This window comes from Macaca thibetana, chromosome 8 (genome assembly GCF_024542745.1).
Source record: "Macaca thibetana thibetana isolate TM-01 chromosome 8, ASM2454274v1, whole genome shotgun sequence".
In the NCBI taxonomy this organism is placed as follows: domain Eukaryota; kingdom Metazoa; phylum Chordata; class Mammalia; order Primates; family Cercopithecidae; genus Macaca; species Macaca thibetana.
The window spans coordinates 101,644,176-101,665,584 of NC_065585.1; the positions used below are offsets into that span (position 1 = coordinate 101,644,176).

Consider the following 21,409-nt stretch of genomic DNA (forward strand, 5'->3'; position numbering starts at 1 on the left):
CTCCCCCAGGGAAACAGCTGCTTGGGAGCCTCCCGGGGCCCCCAAGACACTCACCTTTTCCTAGATGCTAGACTTGCGGGGAGCAGATGGACCCTCTGGCGATGAGCAGGGCTTCTAGAGCTAATTCGCTCTCTGTCTTTCTCACACACACGCGCACGCACGCACACACACACACACACACACACACACACACACACCCCCTGGCTGATTTTACAGTCAATCTTTCAAAGTGCAATTTGTCTAGGAAAAGCCAATGTGAGGCTCGTGTGTGCCCCGACCAATGGTGGCGCGGCTCCGGCGGCTCAGCCAGTCTCGGGCCTGTATTCTAATGGGCCGTATCTTTATCAGGGAAATGTTCCTTCTCTGAACTTAAAACTTCTCATGTAGGGTCCCCAGACTCAGAGGCAGAAAGGGGGTCTCAGCTGAGGCGTAGGGGGCCACCCAGTCCAGCCAGGGCAAGGAGAGAGGCCAGGAGCCCCGGGGAGGCCTCCCACCTGCCCCGAGCACCTGACTTCCGAGCAGCTGACCGGGTGCCGGTGCCTGGGCCAGGGCCTGGCCGAGGCCTTAGGTGGGAGGCAGTCAGGGGCTCAGCGTTGGTCCTGACCCTCCAGGCCTGCCATGAGATTTGGGGCTAGAGTGTGGGCTCTTGGGTTTTAGGGGCCTGGAGAAGCCTTCCCTGTCCTGACTGGGAGATCATGGAGTCCAACCTGCAGGGGACCTTCCTGCTGAACAACACGCCGCTGGCTCAGTTTCCGGAGATGAAGGCCCCTGTGTGCCAGTACTCAGTGCAGAACTCCTTCTACAAGCTCAGCCCCACGGGGCTGGGCCCCCAGCTGGCCGCGGGGACCCCCCACGGGATCACGGACATCCTGAGCAGGCCCGTGGCTGCACCGAACAGCAGCCTCCTCTCCGGCTACTCCCACGTGGCAGGCTTCGGGGGGCTCAGCTCGCAGGGGGTCTACTACAGCCCCCAGGTAGGAAATTTTTCCAAGGCTGGAAACGAGTACCCCACCCGGACCCGGAACTGCTGGGCGGACACCGGCCAGGACTGGCGAGGCAGTCGGCAGTGCAGCAACAGTGAGTACGGGGCCTCCCCAGCCACTTACCCGCACCCACCAGGCCCCTAGGGGCAGAGAATGAGGAGGGGCCTCCTCCCGGGCACCCCACACCACTGCCTTCTCCCCCAGCCACCATTAATCCCTGGACTCGTGGCCTCAGCTCAGTGCAGGCTGAGTTCCACCCGCTCTTCCTTCCCATCCGGCAGTGCTTGGACACAGGTGTCTGAGCCACCCCCCGTCACCTGCTGCCCCCTTAGCTGCCCTCCTAGGGCCCCCGGCAGTTCCAGATCTAGAGAAGGCCCCATAGCCCACACCTGCAGGGTCCAGCAGGCAGCCCATCTCGCTTCTGCAGCCCAGGGTGCATGCATCCACTTCTTCACCCAAAGCAGGCAAATGCTACCCTGTGAGGAAGACATGCCAGCTTACCTTCCCAGACAGCCCTGGCATCACTCAGGGGTGCAGAACACACCCTGACCCCATCCAGGTCCAGCCTTTGAGCCAGGGGACTGATGCCCACCACATCCTCTGGTTTCTAGCAACAGCAGCCGCACCAAGTAGCCTGTCTCCGGGAGTTGCTGCTGAGCCCAGCTGAATTTGGTCCTGGCTGTGGGGAAGCAGGGGGCCTCTTCTCAGCCCACCCATCCCTCAGCCAAGGTTTTCAGAGGGTGGGCCTGTGATGCCATTCAGGGTTACTGGAGGAGGTGGCAGGGCGTGCCCGGGCAGGTGAGGCTCCGCTGGGAGGCGGGGAGGTGAGAGTTTTTGGAACCTTCCCTGTGCCACTGAAGCCCTGTCCACGTCAGGCAGGGGCCTCCACTTCTGTCTCATCTCTGGGCTCCCCCACGCCAATAGGGGCTTGGGGCCAACCTAGGAATCCCCAAAAGCACATCTGTCCCCCCATTTGCTACTCTGCCTTGCCAGGCACACTGCCTGACAGCCACCCCTCCATGGGCTGCCACCCATCCCTGTGCCCCTTGAGGTGAAGGCCTCCTCTCTCAGATCCTGTTTTAGGCTTGGCTTCGGGGGCGCTTTAAGCCTCAGCTGGCTCTCTCTTCCCTCCATCTCCCCCTCCCCTGTCCACATCCCACACACTACCTCTTCAGTCCTGAATGCAGGTACACACACAGGGACATAGCCAAGAAAGTCAGTGGCTAATGAAGGCAAAGGCAGACAGACTTGAAGATGATCTCTCAGGAGGGCCCTTCCTCTCTCTGTGCCTCAGTTTCCTCACCTGTAACTTGAGCTGTCAGACTGCACAGAACAAGGCCTGACACATGGGAATTCTGACTCCCCTGAGCCCACTTTCCACAACTCCTTCTCAAGCCGGCTGCCCTGGCCAGGCTGGAGGTCTCTGGCCTCTGTTCCAGGCTCTCCAGGGTGGTTTAGGCCACATAACTTCCAGGCCTGGTGACATGGGGAAGTAGCAGCTTGGGGCTTGGGGTTCCCCCTCCCTGGTTTCCTGGAGACCTGGGAAGTAGGGTCTCAAGAGCAAGGAAGTTGGCAGAAGCCAGGGGTGGAGGGAATTCACAGGCCCCGGTCCCTAATTATAGGAGAAGGGTGACCTGAAGGGACATCCCTGGGACAGAGAAGGAACTCCTGTTGCCCCTCAGAAGAAGGCAACATCAGCGAGTATTGAGAAATTTAGACAGAGAGGCATGAGGCTCTGCTGCCCCTCAGTCCCCTTACCCTAGGATAGCTGCCCTCTTGGAGCCCTGTCCACCCAGGCAGGGCAGAGGTCACAGTCACTGTTCTCCAATATCAAGAATGCTGGTCAGGGGAAAGGAATCTTGGTGTCCTGGCAACCTGTGCAGGAAGGAGAGGACAGGCATGGTTGTTGCCCTGACAGTGGTGCCTAGCCTCAGGGTCCCCACTTACTCTACTAACCCCACACTTCCTTCCTCCTGCCAGCCCCAGATCCCCTAAGTGACAGCATACACAAGAAGAAGCACACCCGGCCCACCTTCACGGGGCACCAGATCTTTGCCCTGGAGAAAACCTTTGAGCAGACCAAGTACTTGGCTGGCCCTGAGAGGGCGCGGCTGGCATACTCCCTGGGCATGACTGAATCACAGGTCAAGGTAAGTCTGTGCGGGAGGTGGCGCCTGCCCTGCAGGGAGGAGCCTGCTGGACAGGACGGCACTTCGCTGGAGAGAGGTGGCCACACAACGCAGCCCCCCAGAGCACAGCTGTACTGGTGTCTGGGCAGTGCCTGCCTAACCCTGGAGCCTGTGATAATTAACCATAGCCAGGAAAAGGCAATCATCCACTGAGCCCCATTCTCAGAGCCTTATGTGCGGCACCTCATTTCATCATCTCAGCAAGCCGGGGAGACGGTATTATTACCCATGTCGCAGATGAAGATCAGTGTCTCCCGCCTCAGAGAGCTGGGAGAGCTGGCAGAGCTGGGATTCAACCCCAGATGTGGGGGGACTCCAACCTCAGGCTTTCCCTCTCCCCCCGTATTTGGCCAAAAATTCCAAGCACTGTCGGCAGCCTCTGGCCCAGATTCATGCTTGATGCCTGGAGCAAAAGGAGCTGACCTCAGTTTACCAATCTTTAAGATGAAGACAACGCCTTCTTCTACTAAGCAGGATCGGATGGGCTATCGGGGGCATGGAGCCTTGTCGCCCATGCCAGGGCTAGGGAAGGTGAACCCAGGCTCTCCCACTCCACACGCAGGGGCCCCAAATGTCCCCTAAATAGACCTGGGGAAACCTGTTTCTACCGCCTCAGAGTCTGGGGGCAACTTTCCCCATTTTGATGCTAGATCTCTCTTGGGACTTTGAGTCGGGGCACCGAAGCTCAAGAAAGCTCGGAACTGTGCAGGAACTGCTGGCTCAGTGACTCGGCGACGGGCCTAAGGATGCAGCACGGGCAGCTGGCACCTGGGTCTGGGCTTTGCTCAGGGCCCTGGGGCCTCCGAGCTCCCACCCGCTAAGCCCTCCTCATCAGCCGCTCAACTGCCCTGGGGCGAGAGCTGGGGGGGAAGAGGCAGACTCCCCTGCACGTCTTTCTGCTTCTGAGGTGCATTCCTGCACTCTTCAACTATCCCAAGGAATGGACCAACGTTACTTTTCTAACCAGGGGAACAATTATTTATGAAGTAGGGTGAGGGTCTATGAAGCCCAGAGGAGGGACTGCTCATAAGCACCTTCCAACGAGTACCAGGGCTAAGCCTTCCACCCCCGCACTCCGCATCTTCCACCTAGAACCCAGGCGGAAGAAGAGGAAGAGGAAAAGGAGGAGGAGGAGGAGGAGGAGGAGGAGGAGGAGGAGGAGGAGGAGGAGGCGGCGGCGGCGGCGGCGGCGGCGGCGGCGGCAACACGGGGGAGTTGAGGGAGGGGAGGGGAGGGCTCTTGCGCTCACGTTTTTAAATTTTATTGTCCTTCCCCAACAGAAACGTGAATGTGACAGTCACTTGGTTGTTGAACCATTTGTTTAGCTGTAGCAGGGTGGCTGTTCCCGCGTCCCGTGCGCGCTGTGGCCCTGTGCCCTTCACAGTCTTTCTCATCGCAGGTGTGGTTCCAGAACCGCAGGACCAAGTGGCGGAAGAAGAGCGCCCTGGAACCCTCGTCCTCCACGCCCCGGGCCCCGGGCGGCGCGGGCGCGGGCGCAGGCGGGGACCGCGCACCCTCGGAGAACGAGGACGACGAGTACAACAAGCCGCTGGACCCTGACTCTGACGATGAGAAGATCCGCCTGCTGCTGCGCAAGCACCGCGCCGCCTTCTCGGTGCTCAGCCTGGGAGCGCACAGCGTCTGACGCCCGCCGTCCAGGCCCGGGATCCTGGCTGCAGCCCGCGGGGGAACGCCGAGGAGCCTACCTTCCCCTCCCCTTCCCCACGCTGCTGGGGGCGCAGGGACTGAGCCTTCTGATGAGAGGCGCGTGGAGAAGGTGGAGGAGGAGTGGCAGGTGCAGGGGAGGAGGCGGAAGAAGAGGAGGGGAGGCGGGAGAGGAGGAGAAAAGGAGGGAAAGGGGACAGGCATCTTAGCTAAGGGAGGAGGAGGCGAGGAGGGAGGCACAGCACTCCTGAGACCGGGAAGCCGCTGCCCCTTGCACCTCCGCGGGCTTCGCCTGCCACTTCTGCAGATTCACAAGTGGACAGAGGACTAAAATGACCAGGCTCTGCAGCCAGAAAACTGGCTGTGGGGTCCCAGACATGCCACCGTGATCCAACTTTTGTGGGGGTGGGGGGCAGGACATCCCAGGAAGGGAGGCAGCTGGCTGGGGAGTCAGAAGACCAGAGTCTTGGGCCCCAAGCCAGCTGCTGGCTGCAGAAGAAAAGACAGGTGAGTGGCCAGGTGCACTCCTCAGATCTGTGCACAGGAAGGATCCCACTGGAGGGGCCAGAGCTGAGCACCTAACCCAGGCTGCAGGAATCTGCCTCCAGGAGGGCAAGTGGGACATCTCAGTGAAGAATAAACGCCCCTGACACTCCAGAATGATGGCCCCTGAGCTGCGGAAATCCCCTTGGCCTCCCTTCTCCGATTTACCCTCAGGGTCAATACCTCTGAGACCGGAAGACACGGAAAATCCCTGACAACCGGGAAAAGGGGAGGATGCAGGGAGAGGTGAGGCGGGGACGGTGTACCCAAGGGCTGCCCACCTGGGCATCATTTGGTGCTGATATAAGGACAGGCCTACCCAGAGAGAAGGAGCATCCCATCTGGGGAGGAAAGGAAGGGCTGGGAACAGCACCCCTCCAACAAGGCAGGAAAGGAGAAGGAGAGCCCCTCCAGCTGGGTGAAGGATGCCAGGGAGGGGCTGAACCACGGCCTGCTGGGAATCATGGCCCTTCCTTTCCTCGGACAATCTTGCGGTCTGGCACTGGAGCTGGTGCTGACAGGGACGCTGGCCAACAGAGTGGTATTTTTCACCCAGGTGATCTGAGCTGCTGGCAGGTAGGGGGTGGGCTGGGGGAGGTGGGTGGGGACTGGTGGTAGAGGAATGCAGCCCAGAAGGGACTGAGCATTTGCCCATCCTTGTTGGCTTTCAAAAAATAAACAGTAAAAATAAAAGTCCCATGAACCTTATGGCTCCTGTACTTCTGTGAAAGGAACGAACGGCAGGAAACTGGCTGTGAGGTCCCAGACTTGCCAGCTGTGGGGACTTCCCCGAGGGCCGTTGTCTAGTCTCCTGGGGACATTCGTGCTCTGACAGGTTGCACAACACAGGTTATTTGAAACCTCACTGGTAGATGCCAGACACTGTCCCCAGGTGCTGAGAAACCCAAGATGAATTTTATGGGGTCCCTGATCTCCAGGAATTTATAGCCTAGTGGGGAAAATGATCTGTGTGGAGAATTGGGTATCATAAGAAAAATAAGGAGGGAGAGACTAGAAGAGCTAACTTTAACAGAACACCTGCTAATTTCTCCCCTGTAGAATGTCTGGATTATCACTGACCCCACAAGAAAACTAGGCAGTAGGTATCATCTTCAATGCATGGAGGAGAAAACCAAATCTCAGAAAGTTCCTAAACCAAGTCACAGAAGTGGGAAGAGGCAACCTCAGAGTAGATCCCAAGGCCCTTTCAGCCACTTCCTTGGGTTGTGAAGGGCACCCTTCAAAGCCTTTTCTGTCAAATGAGAGGCTAGAACCAAAAGTAGTTTAAGGCCCTCCAACTTCAACAATCTATGCAACTAGGCTTGACCCCTTTGCTCTCCCAAGAAGTCCATCGTCCATCCTTGGACCCCCAGGACAGGTGAACCTGGCTCTGGAACCAGCCTGAGAGGGGATGAGGGTGGAGGAAGACCCTAGCTAGGAGCATCTCAGAAAAGTGGCGCACCCACCTTTCCTAAGACCCTTAGTGGAACTGGAGGACAGTGGGGAACATGACCAGAAAATGCAGAATGTGTGCAAACTTCCACCCTCCATCTGTGAAGATGCCCAAGCTCAGGTGTCAGTCTCTTCCCTTGGAAAGCGGAAAGGAGAAAAGAAGGGAATTGAGCACAATCTCTGTGTGCACACTGAGAAGCTGTGCTCTGTCACGGGTGTCCTGAGTGGGTCCTACAGTGGCTACAGCAGGAGAGGACCCTAGAATTCAGCACAGGCTTCAAAGAAGAAAAGTCTCTGTGTCCCTGGGAGGCTCGCGATTCACTGAGTGCTGCAGGCAGGAAAAGGCTATCACATAGCCCAGGTGCGAAGTCACCAAGCAGGTATGGAGGAAGATGCCAGTGACATAAAAACTGTGTTTACTTATCTTTTTCTGAAGCATGCTGTAATCTTAACTGCTCTATTGTAGCTGTAATTCCGGCATGTCTGATTCAAGTCGTTTGGGGGCAATATGAAATCAAGCCTGGGGAGAGTTTTTCCCAGGAGACATTTGCTGATCTAAACAAGACCTCCTTCGACCTCAAAGTTCTGGGTCACCTGCCACTGGAACCTTTAGCTAAAAGACTCCAGCTTTCCAGGCCGTTTCTTCTAACTCTACGCTGCCTTTCAGGTACTGCCTGGACATAAGGCCAAGCACAGGAGAGGCACTGCCTCTCATTTCCCTAACGATCATGCTGAAGCATATTCAAAAGACTAGATTTGGAGTTCAAAGGAGGAGAAAACTCAAAGGTGGATGATCCAGATTCCCAAGGGTGATTCGAGATAAGTCTGGCCCTCTGCAGATATACACACGTGTGAATGCATGTGCATGCCTGTGTGTGCACACGTGTGTGTGTGTATTACTTGGGAGAACACAAGGCTATTTCACTTCGTCCATCATAAAGAAATCATAAGCCGGCCAGGTGTGGTGGCTCACACCTGTAATCCCAGTACTTTGGGAGGCTGAGACGGGTAGATCACTTGAGGCCAGGAGTTCAAGACCAGCCTAGCCAACATGGTGAAACCTTGTCTCTACTAAAAATACAAAAATTAGCTGGGTGTGGTGGTGAGTGCTTGTAGTCCCAGTTACTCAGGAGGTTGAGGTGGGAGAATCCCTTGAACCTGGGAGGTGGAGGTTGCAGTGAGCTAAGATTGCACCACTGCACTCCAGCCTGGGTGACAGAGTGAAACTGTCTCAAAAAAAGAAAAGAAAAAGAAATCATAAGCCATAGGCTCCACTTTTATCCCTGCTCATAAATAGAACTTCTTGTATATTCTGGGTTGAATTAACAAACATACAAAAAGCAACAGAACTTTGGAAATGCATGCTCCCTGCAGCTCCTCTCTTACCACATTACAAACTTTTCAGAGACAAAAGGAAAGAAATTAAGTCCCATGTCCATGACAGCTGTGGCGTCTGCTCTGACAGGTGGCTCCATGGGCTACACCAAGTAGGGACTGATTCTGCCATAGCCGTCATCTTTGTGGCTTCCGCTATCAGCAGGACCCGGGATATGTCTTCAGCAGGTTGGGGGGTGAGGGTGGACGGATGTCCATGCCTTACCAGGCTCACAGTGGCCATATGCTGATTGTAACAATCAGAAAGAAGACAAAGAGGCCAGGTGCGGTGGCTCACGCCTATAATCCCAGCACTTTAGGAGGCCAAGGTGGGCAGATCACCTGAGATCAGGAGTTGGAGACCGGCCTGGGCAACATGGTGAAACCTCTCTCTACTAAAAATACAAAAATTAGCTGGGCATGATGGTGGGCACCTATAATCCCAGCTACTGGGGAGGCTGAGGCAGGAGAATCGCTTGAACCCAGGAGGCGGAGGTTGCAGTGAGCTGAGATGACTCCACTGCACTCCAGCCTGGGCAACAGGGCAAGACTCCATCTCAAAAAAGAAAAAAAAAAAAAAAAAAAAGGCGACAAGGTGCTGAAGTCCCACTTCTGGTAACCCCTCCTCATCCTCAGGTCACCCCTAGGTTTTGACCCCTGAAACTGGCTGTCCCTGCAGCATGGGTTAGGGGAATGGAGTCAGTTAGATAGGGGCTTAAACCACAGCTCCACCACTCTTCGTATCATTGGGCCAGTTACTTAACCTCTGAACCTCAGTTTACTCATCTGTAAAATGGGAATAATTCCACACCTTGCAAGGTTTCTGTGCTATTAGAACTAACGCATGGGCCTGGCATACACAGTAAATAGTAGCCCTGTATTATTCAGAGAGGGCTTTGGTGTGAGTGTCGGTGTCCCCTCCAAAATTTACATGTCAAAACTTAACTCCCAAGGTGATAGTATTGAAAGGTAGGGCCTTTGTGAGGTGATAAGGCCATCAGGGCTTCATCCTCATGGATCGGATTCCTGCCCTTATAAAAGGGCTTGAGGAAGTTAGTTCGACCCTTTTTGCTCTTCCATTCCTTCCACCATGTGAAGACATAGCATTCAAGTCACCACCTTGGAAGCACAGACCAGGCCCTTGCCAGACACTGAACCTACCAGCACCTTGATTTTGGACTTCCCAACCTCCAGAACTGTGAGAAATAAATGTCTATCATTTGTAAATTACCCAGTCTCAGATATTCTGCTAAAATGCCACAGATGGACTAAGATAAGGCTGGCAGTCCTGAGTTTGAATCCCCACTTCACAAAGTAGTAACTGGGCTGCCAGGACTGGTTAGTTAAGCTCTTCAACTCCACTGTTCTCACCTGTAAAATGAAGGAGATGAACCACTTCTGCAAGACAGATGAGACGATTCAAATGGAATCATGCACAAAGCATAGAATGGTGCAGGCACTTAAACATTGGCACACTCACACTCTCTCCTTCCTCTCAAATTCACGCCACCAGTAAGCGGCAGAGCCAGTTCTAATCTGGTCTTCTTAACAATGGGACAAGCTGGTCCAAAATCACAGCTATCCACTCCTGTAACAGTCCTGGCAAGTCAACTACTAGCTGGGAAGCTACGGAAGGACTCAATGAGTGACCAGATTAGTTTATCTGCAAGCCCCTGAGATCTGAACTCTAGAGTAGGGGTCTGAACAAGATGCCCAGGGCTGAATTCAGCATGCAGATGTGTTTGTTCATGGAACAGTACTTTTATAGAAACTGTAGCTTGCCAGGTGTGGTGGCTCATGCCTATAATCCCAGCACTTTGGGAGGCCGAGGCGGATGGATCACCTGAGGTCAGGAGGTCGAGATCAGCTTGGCCAGCATAGCGAAGCCCTGTCTCTACCAAAAATACAAAAATTAGCCAGGCATGGTAGCACACGTCTGTAATCCCAGCTACTTGGGAGGTTGAGGCAGGAGAATCACTTAAACCTGGGAGGCAAAGGTTGCAGTGAGCCAAGGTCGCACCCCTGCACCCCAGCTTGGGTGACAGAGCAAGACCCTGTCTCAAAAAACAAAGAAAGAAACTGTAGCTTGCCTCTAGGCAGGACGAGCCTGGCCCAGTGAGTGACCCACCATTTCCCACGTCCCACACCTGGGTTCCACAGCAACATCACCTGTCTGGCTCAGGCAGGTGTTTGAGTCTGTGCACCTGCTATAAACCTCACTATGCAAAGAAGTGGTCCATGCACAGAAGCAGCAGCCTCCCTTGGGAAATTTTAGAAATGTGGTGTTTCGGGCCTTATTTCAGACCTCCTGAATCAGAATCTGCATTTCAACAAATTCCCTGCTGGTGTGAGGAGATCCAGAGCAGACATGTCTGTGTGCACATGTGTGGACAGCACCCCTCTTCTCAGATACAGTGCCTGGATGCTATCGTTTGGATATTTGTCCCCGCCATCTCCAATGTTGAGACGTGATCCCCAACCTAATGGGAGGTGTTTGAGTCGTAGGGGTGGACGCCCTCACCAGATGCTCAGTCTCCCAGCCAGCAGAATAATGAGCCAAAGAAATCTCTTTTCTTGGCCAGGTGCGGTGGCTCACACCTGCAATCCCAGCATTTTGGGAAGCCAAGGTGGGCAGATCATCTGAGGTCAGGAGTTCGAGACCAGCCTGACCAACATGGCAAAACCCTGCCTTTACTAAAAAATACAAAAATTAGCTGAGTGTGGTGGTGGGCACCTGTAATCCCAGCTATCAGGGGGCTGAGGCAGGGAGAACTGCTTGAACCCGGGAGGCGAAGGTTGCAGCAAGCTGAGATTGTGCCACTGCATGTCAGCCTGGGTGACAGAGTGAGACTCCATCTCAAAAGAAAAGAAAAGAAAAGAAACCTCTTTTCTTTATAAATTACCCCACCTTAAGGTATGTCTTTATAGCAATGCAAATGGACTAAGACACTGGCCCAAATTGGAGGCTCAATGAAAAAATCGTTAAACAAGTACAGATAGGTATGCGCAGATGAGCATGGGCAACACAGCTGGAACTCGACTGTGAGCAGAATAAGGAAAAGCTTCTGAGGACCAGAGGGCAGCTGCCATAGAGTCCATGCAATGCTCTCCCAGGTAAGGCCAAGAGATTCACAGGTGCAAGACTAGACTCCGAGGGTCCCATCAGTGAAGACACAGGGAAGCAAACCACTAGCAGAGGCTGAAGGAGGCAGAAGGAGGAAGCCCAGGAGTTCAGCCTCTGATAGCACTGAAAACCCAATCCAAAGTCAGAGGACATCACAGGACTCCTGTTTAGAATGAGGCTCCACAGTAATTGAGATTAGCTCTGTTTTTTTTTTTTTTTTTTTTTTTTTTTTTATCTTCTGCTTCAAATGGCCAGGACAGCATAATATTCTAGAAGATTTTCATTGGAACATTATCTTGCTTAGAACAATTCATTCACCCTTGATAATGTGCAGATAAACAAAATGGTACCAAATACATACAAATCCTGTAATCACTGTTGGATCACATCATTTCAGCTTGGTTCTGAGATTGGGCTGGGAGTTTATGGAGGAATCTAATACAGGCTTCTGCTTGAAAGGATTTCCCATCATCCCAAGGCAGAGGTCCTGGGAACGAGGCTAAGAGGTTCCCTGTGGTCATCTTGTCCCCAGGGCCTGGAGCTCTGACAGGACCCTTCTGGCCTCAGACCAGGCTGCTGAAGAGGTGCTTGTGTGTTCCCTATAATGCAGGAGGCCCAGGTGCAGGGGAGACTCCAGCACCTTCTAAGAAATGGGCTCGACTGGGTGCGGTGGCTCACGCCTGTAATCCCAGAATTTTGGGAGGCCGAGGTGGGTGGATCACCTGAGGTCAGGAGTTTGAGAACAGCCTAGCCAACATGGCGAAATCCCATCTCTACTAAAATTACAAAAATTAGCTGGGCGTGGTGGCGAGCACCTGTAATCCCAGCTACTGGGAAGGCTGAGGCAGGAGAATCACTTGAACCGGGGGGTGGAGGTTGCAGTGAGCTGAGATCGTACCACTTCACTCCATTCTGGGGGACAGAGCGAGACTCCATCTAAAAAAAAAAAAAAGAAAAAGAAAAAGAAAGAAAAAAGAAATGGGATATTTCTATTAATAAATGCCTCACATTCACGCTTTTATCCTCCAACAGCTGTGCATGATTAACACCCCCATTTTCCAGATGAAGAAGCTGAAGCAGGCAGGTTCACTGGAGTGCCCCAGGCCCATGGCTTCTCAGTGGTGATTCAGCTCCACTCCAAAGCACATGCTTTGTGCCCTCACCACACTGCAACGGAACAGCCAAGCCTGCCCCACTCCTGCTGCTACTTTCTGCAGACATTTATTAAACATTCACTATGTGCTAGGCACCGTTCTAGGTGCTTTACTTAGCTCGTGTAATTTTCAAAAATCCGTATCAAATAGGCACTACTATTACACCCACTGTCTTGCCAGGACATGGCACGGAGAAGTTAAGTAAACTGTCCTAAGTCACACAGCTTAATCCCGGAAGACAAACCCTGAAGCTCCCGCTCTTAACCACCATAAAAACACCATAAAAAGGGAGAGGAGAGAAGGCCTGTTTGAATTAAGGCTGGGCTATTGAACTGTTTAAAAGAAAATGAAGGTCATATGTGCTGTAAATGAAAATCTATGCAATCAACATTTGAGGTCTGCCTTTTGCCTTGCTCTGTGCTTAGAGCTGGGGATAGTGACAAGGGCGAGCTCCCTACCTTGCTGACCTCACAGTCTAGAGGACTGCACCAAGAAACGAAGGGAATGCGGCTGCTAGTGCTCTGAGGAATGGCTTCACCAGGCACAGAGGGACCTGTGGGAGGCAGTGGTTAAGAAGCAAGAACATTAAGTAATGTACACTAGCAATAACGCGACTCACAATCGATCCACACAGCATCATTCTCACCAAAAGCATTACATCCTTTAACATATAAGGATTACTAAACATATTCTTTAACATATAAAGAGTACTAAAATAAAGGTAAGTGTTTCAGTAAGAATCATCGTGTCTACATTACCTAAAATTAAGAACTCATAGAATTTCAATGAGACTATATAGTATATGAAAAGCCATGACCAAATTCCCATTTTTAACAACATACTAATATAACTCACTAACATACTAACAATATACTCACTATTACAAGCTGAAGTTTTTCAAGACACTTCCTTATACATTATTATTTTTTTGAGACAGAGTCTTACTCTGTGCCCAGGCTGGAGTACAGTTTCACAATCATGGCTCACTGCATCCTCTACCTCCTGGGCTCAAGCAATCCTCCCATCTCAGCCTCTCCAGTAGCTGGGACCACAGGTGCGCGCCACCACGCCCAGCTAATTTTTTGTATTTTTTATAGAGACAGGGTCTCATATGTTCCCCAGAATGGTCTCGAACTGCTGGGCTTAAGTCATCTATCTGCCTCAGCCTCCCAAAATGCTGGGATTACAGATGTGAGCCACTGTGCCTGGCTGTCTTGTACATTATTTTTTGTTTTATTAAAATGTTAATTATAAATTGATGGTTTATAATTGTGTATATCTTGGGGGTTGAAAGTGATGCTATGTTTATGAATAGGAAGTGGAATAATTAAATTAGGCTAATTAACAGATCCATCACCTCAAATACTTATCATTTTTTGTGATGAGAGCATAGAAATTTAGTCTCTTTGCAGTTTTGAAATGTACAATACACTATTATTAACTATATTCACTACACTGTGCAATAGAGCTCAAATAAAACCTCACTCCTGGCCTGGCGCGGTGGCTCACGCCTGTAATCTCAGCACTTTGGGAGGCAGATCACGAGGTTAGGAGATTGAGACCATCCTGGCTAACACGGTGAAACCCCATCTTTACTAAAAACACAAAAAATTAGCTGGGCGTGGTAGTGCGCACCTGTAATCCCAGCTACTCAGGAGGCTGAGGCAGGAGAATTGCTTGAACCTGGGAGGTGGAGGTTGCAGTGAGCTGAGACCATGCCACTGCACTCCAGCCTGGTGACAAAAGTGAGACTCTGTCTCAAAAACGAACAAACAACCAACCTCATTTTTCTTGTCTAATTGTGTGGGAGACCATCATCTCCCCACTCTCCCAACCCCTGGTCTCTGTAATTATCACTCTACTCTCTGCTACTGTGAATTCAATTGTCTGAGACTCCACATATGAGTGAGAACATGTGGTATTTGTCCTGTGATTGGTTTATTTTACTTAGCATAATGTTCTTCAATTCCATCCATGATGTCGCAAATGACAGGATTTCCTTCTTTTTTAAGGCTGAATAATATTCCATCGTGACATATACCACATTTTCCTTATCTACTCGTCTATGATGGATGGACACAGGTTGATTCCAAATCTTGGCCATTGTGAATAGTGCTGCAATAAACGTGGGAGTGCAGGTATCTCTTTGATATATTGATTTCCTTTCCTAATAGGCGACTGCTGGATCATATGGGAGCTCTGGTTTTAGTTTTAGGAATGAATCTCCATGCTGTTTTCCATAATACCTAATCTAATTTACATTCCCACCAAGAGCAGATAAGGGTTTTCTTTACTTCACATCCTCAATAACACTTGTATTTTTGATAATAGTCATTCTGACAGGTGTGAGGCGATAGCTCATTGTGGTTTTAATTTGCATTCCCTAATGATTAGTGAGGTGGAGCATTGTTTTTTTCATGTCTCTTGGCCATTTGTATGTCTTATTTTCAGAAATGTCTATTCAGGTTCTGTGTCCATTTTTTAATTGTGTTGTTTGTTTTCTTGCTATCAAAGTGTTTGATTTGTTTTGGGGGGTTTTGTTTTGTTTTGTTTCCTGAGACAGAGTCTTGCTCTGTCACCCAGGCCAGAGTGCAGTGGTGCAAACTCGGCTCACTGCAACCTCTGCCTCCCAGGCTCAAGCAATTCTCCTGCTTCAGCCTCCTGAGTAGCTGAGAATACAGGCACCTGCCACCACGCCCGGCTAATTTTTGTATTTTTAGTAGAGATGGGATTTTACCATATTGGTCAGGCTGGTCTCAAACTCCTGACCTCAGGTGATCCACCTGCCTCAGCCTCCCAAAGTGCTGGTATTACAGGCGTGAACCACCACGCCCGGCCTATTTGCAATTTTTTTGTCCCAGTCTATAAGTTGGCTTCTTACTCTCGTCATCATTTCCTTTGCTATGCAGAAGCTTTTTCATTTGATATGACCCCATTTATCTATTTTTGCTTTTGTTGCCTGTGCTTTTGGGGTCAAAGCCAAAATATCATTGTTCAGACCAATGTTGTGCAGTTTTTCCCTTATGTTTTCTTTTAGAAGTTTTACAGTTTCTGGTTTTACATTTAAGCCTTTAATTCAGTGTGAGTTGATTTTTGTATGTGATGAGAGATAAGAGTCTTATTTCACTCTTCTGTATGTGGATATCCAGTTTTCCCAACACCATTTATCGGAGAGGTTATACTTCGCCCATTGTGTGTTCTTGGCATCTTTGTCAAAAATCAGGCTGGGCACAATGACTCACGCCTGTAATCCCAGAACTTTGGGAGGCCGAAGTGGGCAGATCACTTGAGGTCAGGAGTTTGAGACCAACCTGGCCAACATGGCAAAGTCTTGTCTCTACTAAAAATACAAATATTAGCTGGGCATGGTGGTGGGCACCTGTATTCCCAGCTACTCGGGAGACTGAGGCAGGAGAATTGCTTGAACCTGGGAGGTGGAGGTTGCAGTGAGCCAACATTGTGCCACTGCACTTCAGCCTGGGTGACAGAGTGAAACTGTGTCTCAAAAAAAAAAAAAAGAGTAATTGCCCATACGTGTGTGGGATCATATCTGGACTCTACTCAGTTCCATTGTTTGGTGCTTCTATTTTTATGCCAGTACCATGCTGTTTTAATTACTATAGCTTTGTAGTATGGTTTGAAGTCAGGTAGTGTGATGCCTCCAGCTTTGTTCTTTTTGCTCGTGATTGCCTTGGCTATTCAGGATTTTTTGTGGTTCCATGTGAATTTTAGGATTTTTTTTTTATTTCTATGAAAAATGACATTGGAATTTTGATAGGGATTGCATTCTTGAACATTATTTCGTAATTCTCAGACCAGCCATCCAGTTTTATTCCTGATTTGCAGATGAGAACACTGAGGCATGCAGTGCTGAGAAGACTTTTCTGAGGCCAGAACTCTAGTAAGTGTGAGGTCTGGGGCTGACACCCCTGCCCTCCAGCTCTCATCTAGATCTGTGTCCACTCCCCAGGTGTATAAAGGCCTGAAGTTCCAAGCTACAGTGGACACAAGAGGATGAGAGGAAGTCTTCTAACCAAAGGCACGCTGATCAAATGTGTTCCAGTTCATTTTCACAGCAAGCATCATATTTACTGGAGTGGTTCCTGCTGCTTTGTAGCTGGCTGCCAGTATTCCTGGATGGAGCAGATACCCCTCAGCCAGCAATGTTCATGTAGGCAGCTTCCCAACCCGCCTGATGACCAGACTAGTCAGACACATAGACCCCATAGCCAGCAGGGATATTCAGACTCAGTGGGAGGTGGGAGGGGAAGGGAGGGGCAGCCTAGGAAACTACCCGGTTAACAAGTGCCCCAGGGACTTGCGACGGAGGCATTTCGGAAAGTGATTTTTTTAAAAAAAAATTAAAGTTCTGGGATACATGTGCTGAACGCGCAGGTTTGTTACATAGGTATACATGTGCCATGGTGGTTTGCTGCACCCATCAATCTGTCATCTAGGTTTTAAGCCCTGCATGCATTAGGCATGTGTCCTAATGCTCTCCCTCCTGGGAAAGAGTGATTTTTAAAGCCCAATTTGATTTAAATCCATATGTTTTGGTTCTCCCTGCCCCCTATGGAGTTGTCCATATATGATCTAAGTTGATTTCTGTAGTTTTTCCTTCTTCCCCAGATGATAAAGATACGAATGACCCGGAAAGGTGGCAAGGGTGAAAGAGCAGGGACAGGCCCAGGCGTCCTGCTGCGCAATGCCCGCGGAAGGTCTTACGGAAGAAAACCTTCGTAGGCTCTTGGGGTTTAAGATCGTGTTTATTTATTTTCTCAAGAGACCCTGCTTTAGCAGAATTTGCTAAATTGCTGCTGCTCAGTGCTGGAAAGAAAGCAACGCCAGCCTTACAATTCTAGCATGGCTCTGCCTGAGAGCTGGCGCTTCTGTTTGGTGGAGGCCTGCTGTGTCTGGCTGCTTGTGGCATGGCCTTGTCTGCCTACCACCTGGTGAGGGGGTCCTCAGGAGATCCTGGCAGTCCCTGGATCTGAAACAGCCTGCGACTGGGGCGACTCCACCCCTGCACCCGCTTTCATGATCTGCCACCGGCTGTTCTGCTAAGAAGAGAGGCTGTAGGGCTTCTTCTTGCCCTATTCAAGCTGTGCTGAACCTACAAAGTCACAAGGCAGAAACGGCTCTGATCCAATCTTATTGCTGCATCACTCGCAGGCCCAGGAGTCCCCTCCCTTTAGGTCAAGGCCCTGATGCTCCTCTGCCAGCTGTCCCACCTCAGAAGCCCCAGCTTGTCCTCTCCAATGCTATTGTTTACTCTTCAGAGCCATAAAGCAAAGACTGATCCTACATTTGACCTTGGCCTTGGGCACAAATGGAGGGAGGATCTGGTTTGCACAGGTGGGAGGAGAGTTTCCGGTGACTGGCAGGGGCAGGGGTAGGGGCAGGGGCAGGGGTAGAGGTAGGGGCAGACTGACTAGGGACCCCATTTGCAGGTCTGTTGAGAAGTTCTCCTTGTCAGAAATAACCCCAGGGGCAGGACACAAAAAGCCCACATTCTTTATCCAATAACTCCTTGATTCTGTTGCTGCTAGGGAAAGGTACCAGCGCCCAAGGAGGAGCTGTGGCGTTGGAAGCAGAGTGGGGAGGCTGCTTCTCCTCCCACGTCCAGCAGCCTGCAGCCTCCTTCCCTCCGCCAGCCCAGAAGGCATGTGTTCCAAAGCCCCTCATTAGGCCGCTCTTAGCAAGCAAACAAGTATCATTAATCTTGGTAAAGTTAGTGAAAGCACATTCACCTGTCCAAGCAAGAGAATTAATGTTGTGTCAATAGGAAATCAGTGTTTACCCCTGGCCTTTCTCTCTTCCCTTTACTACAAAAAGCCCAGGCAGGGTGGGACAGCCCCAATGCCAGACCACAGCCAGACGAGGGAAAAACAAAAAGCCAAAATGCAGGGGTCGGGGTGTGATGGAGCTGGGAGGGCAGGGGCAGGAAAGGCCCTCCTGAGGGTGAGCTCTTGGGGGCAGAGGACAGAAGCCCTCAACCTCAGACAAGGCGGCGGGGGGTGGCGACCACAGGGCCTCGGGGTCAGAGGCTGACATTGGATTGTGGGTCCCTAGGAGGACATGATCCCCCCAGCCCAGTCCTACAAACAGAGGTGTCAGCAGGAGATACCGCCTTTCCAATGCACATGCCTGTGGCTCTCTCTCTCCATGCCTGCAGTCACATGGAACGGTTACAGGAAAGAGGTCCCGATCCAGACCCCAAGAGAGGGCTCTTGGATCTCTCACAAGAAAGAATTCAGGGTGAGTCTACAGAGTAAAGTGAAAGCAAGTTTGTTAAGAAAGTAGAGGATTAAGGCCAGGTCCGGTGGCTCACGCCTGTAATCTCAGCACTTCGGGAGGCCAAGGCAGGTGGATCACTTGAGGTCAGAAATTCAGGACCAGCCTGGCCAAAAGGTGAAACCCCATCTCTACTAAAAATACAAAAATTAGCTGGGTGTCATGGTGGGCGCCTATTATCCCAGCTACTCAGGAGGCTGAGGCATGAGAATCGCTTGAACCCAGGAGGCAGAAGTTACAGTGAGCGGAAATCACACCACTGCACCCCAGCCTGGTGACAGAGTGAGACTCTGTCTCAAAAAAAAAAAAAAAAAAAAAAAAAGTAGAGGAATAACAGAATGGCTACTCCATGGACAGAGCAGCCCTGACAGCTACCGGTTGCCCGTTTTTATGGTTATTTTTGATGATACGCTAAACAAGGGATGGATTATTCATGCCTCCCCTTTTAGACCATATAGGGTAACTCCCTGACGTTGACATGGCATTCGTAAACTGTCATGGCACTGGTGGGAGTACAACAGTAAGGACGACCGGAGGTCACTCTCGTCACCATCTTGGTTTTGGTGGGATTTGGCCGGCTTCCTTACCACAACTTGTTTTATCAGCAAGGACTTTATGACCTGTATCTTGTGCTGACCTCCGATCTCATCCTGTAACTAAGAATGCCTTAACTTCCTGGGAATGCAGCCCAGAGGTCTCAGCCTCATTTTACCCAGCTCCTATTCAAGATGGAGTTGCTGTGGTTCACAGGCCTCTGACAGAGCTGCATGGGCTGAGTGGGACCAGGCAAATGACAAAGGAGCTGCTGCTCGTTCCACCTACCAAGTGCCAGGTGCTGTGTGGGGCCTGAAAGCTAATCTCCAGGAGTCCTACAGGGCAGGTATCCACTCTACCTTTCTGTCAGATAAGGAAGAGATATTACTGTGCTGAGAAACTAAATAGGCTAGCCACGAAGACATACATGGAGGAAGCGGGTATGAACCCAGGCCCCACCCAAAGCCAGTGTTCCCCAGTGATCATCACAGACACACACACATTCACTCCAGGAAGGATCGGCCCCAGCTCAGGAGGTCAAGTGTAAAGCAAGCCCCCCGGGCCATTCCCTGCTGCCCCCTTAAGCCCGGGCAGGCCTGGCTGTGGGAGGCTCCGGGAGAGGCAGGGTTGGGACTGTGCATGCCTGTGTGCCCCAGGAAAAGAAACCCAGCAGGCCGATAAGATCTCTGTTTCCAGAGCAAAGCACCAATTAAACACAAGGCAGATGTGAGCAAATAAAGCTGTGGCGTCCAGAGAGAAAATCAATACTAGATTATATGTCCCGGCCCAATCATATACCAATTAATACCAAGCGGGTGGGGCGAGGGAGATAAGTCCACGGCCAGAACCAGGGCTGGCTGTGCCGCCCCCGAGGCCCACGCCCTCCAACTTTCCAGAATGTGGGGCGGGGGGCGGGGGGCAGCCGGCAGCCCTTCTCAGCAGGGACTGGGACCCCTGAGTCTCGAGGGCCTGGACCTTAGCTCTCCGGGGAGCCCCGTGAGCGGGAAGCACATGGGAGGGCAGGAAATGTTGTCTGCCTGCATGGGGCCCACTGGGCCTGGACACAGGGGCAGGGGAGCAAGGGCTGCTGTGGGAGGGTGGTGCCCCTGGGAAGCAGTGGGCGACCCAGACCCTGTGGACAGTTTGCAGGATGGTTAATGCACCCCGGAAGAAATAAGGGACTTGCTCTTCGGAAGTGATAGGAAACTAGGCAAACATGGAAAAACTAGAAAACACAGTTCTCACCCCAAGAAGTGAGGCTGAAGTCTCTGGTTGTTCCGTCCATATTTTATTGAATGAGAAGTACAGTCAAGCAGTTAATAAATCATTTTCCAGAGGGGTGACAAAAGACAGGCAGTGAAGGCTTGCAGCACAGGAGCCAGTGACAGTTACGGTGGGTGTGGGGTGGCACTGCCCAGGACATTCTGTGGAAGGGCTTCAGGCCCATCACTGAGTGCCGGGGAAGAGGCAGCATGACACCCCGTCGCCCGCCAGCAGGTGGAGTGTACCCAGCACAGGGGGCCCCTGCCCCAGGGAGGTGGTTTCGGCATCGTCAGATGGACAAGCCAAGAGTGCTGGTGTCCCAGGGAGGGGAAATCTGGCTGTGGGCTCGGGGGCCAGACGTTGGCAGGTTTTGTGGAAAGAGATGCTTGCTCTAGACCCTCTGTCCTGGCCCCACAGAGCAGTCATAGACCGTCAAATCCCCTTCCACAAAATCTCCCAAAGTCCTTGGGGAAAGCAGACCCCGGATGTGCAAGAAACAGAACAAAGTGGAAGGAAAGGTGGCAAATGACTGATGAGCCAGGCACCTGCGTCCAGTGTTGCCCTACCGGAAGCCCCTGCCCGGAGCTCCTGCAGTGGCCTGAATACTCCCCGCACACGAGTCCCGGAGGTAGAGGCCCTTCCTGAGTGGGAGTTTCATGGGCTGTGGACTGTTGCATGCGAAAGAAAAGGGAAATTTGCTAGCTGAATATTTTTTAGACATTTTGCAAGATGCACGGCCTCCCTGACAATTTTTAATGTACTAACTGCCTGGTCCAGTGAGCTGATTAATTGTTGCTGGAGAGATCAATAAAAAACAGAAAATTAAAACAATTT

At 51.5% G+C, this 21,409-nt stretch overlaps 1 protein-coding gene across 1 annotated transcript; it reads left to right on the forward strand.

The window, feature by feature from the left end:
* The first annotated feature begins 337 nt into the window (after positions 1 to 337).
* Positions 338 to 6,088, forward strand: NKX6-3 (NK6 homeobox 3). Its single transcript, XM_050800434.1, has 3 exons — positions 338 to 1,077; positions 2,964 to 3,133; positions 4,572 to 6,088. Exons 1-3 carry the CDS (start codon positions 696 to 698, stop codon positions 4,815 to 4,817), a joined length of 798 nt encoding a protein of 265 aa, XP_050656391.1. The 5' UTR covers positions 338 to 695; the 3' UTR covers positions 4,818 to 6,088.
* The last annotated feature ends 15,321 nt before the right edge of the window (positions 6,089 to 21,409 follow it).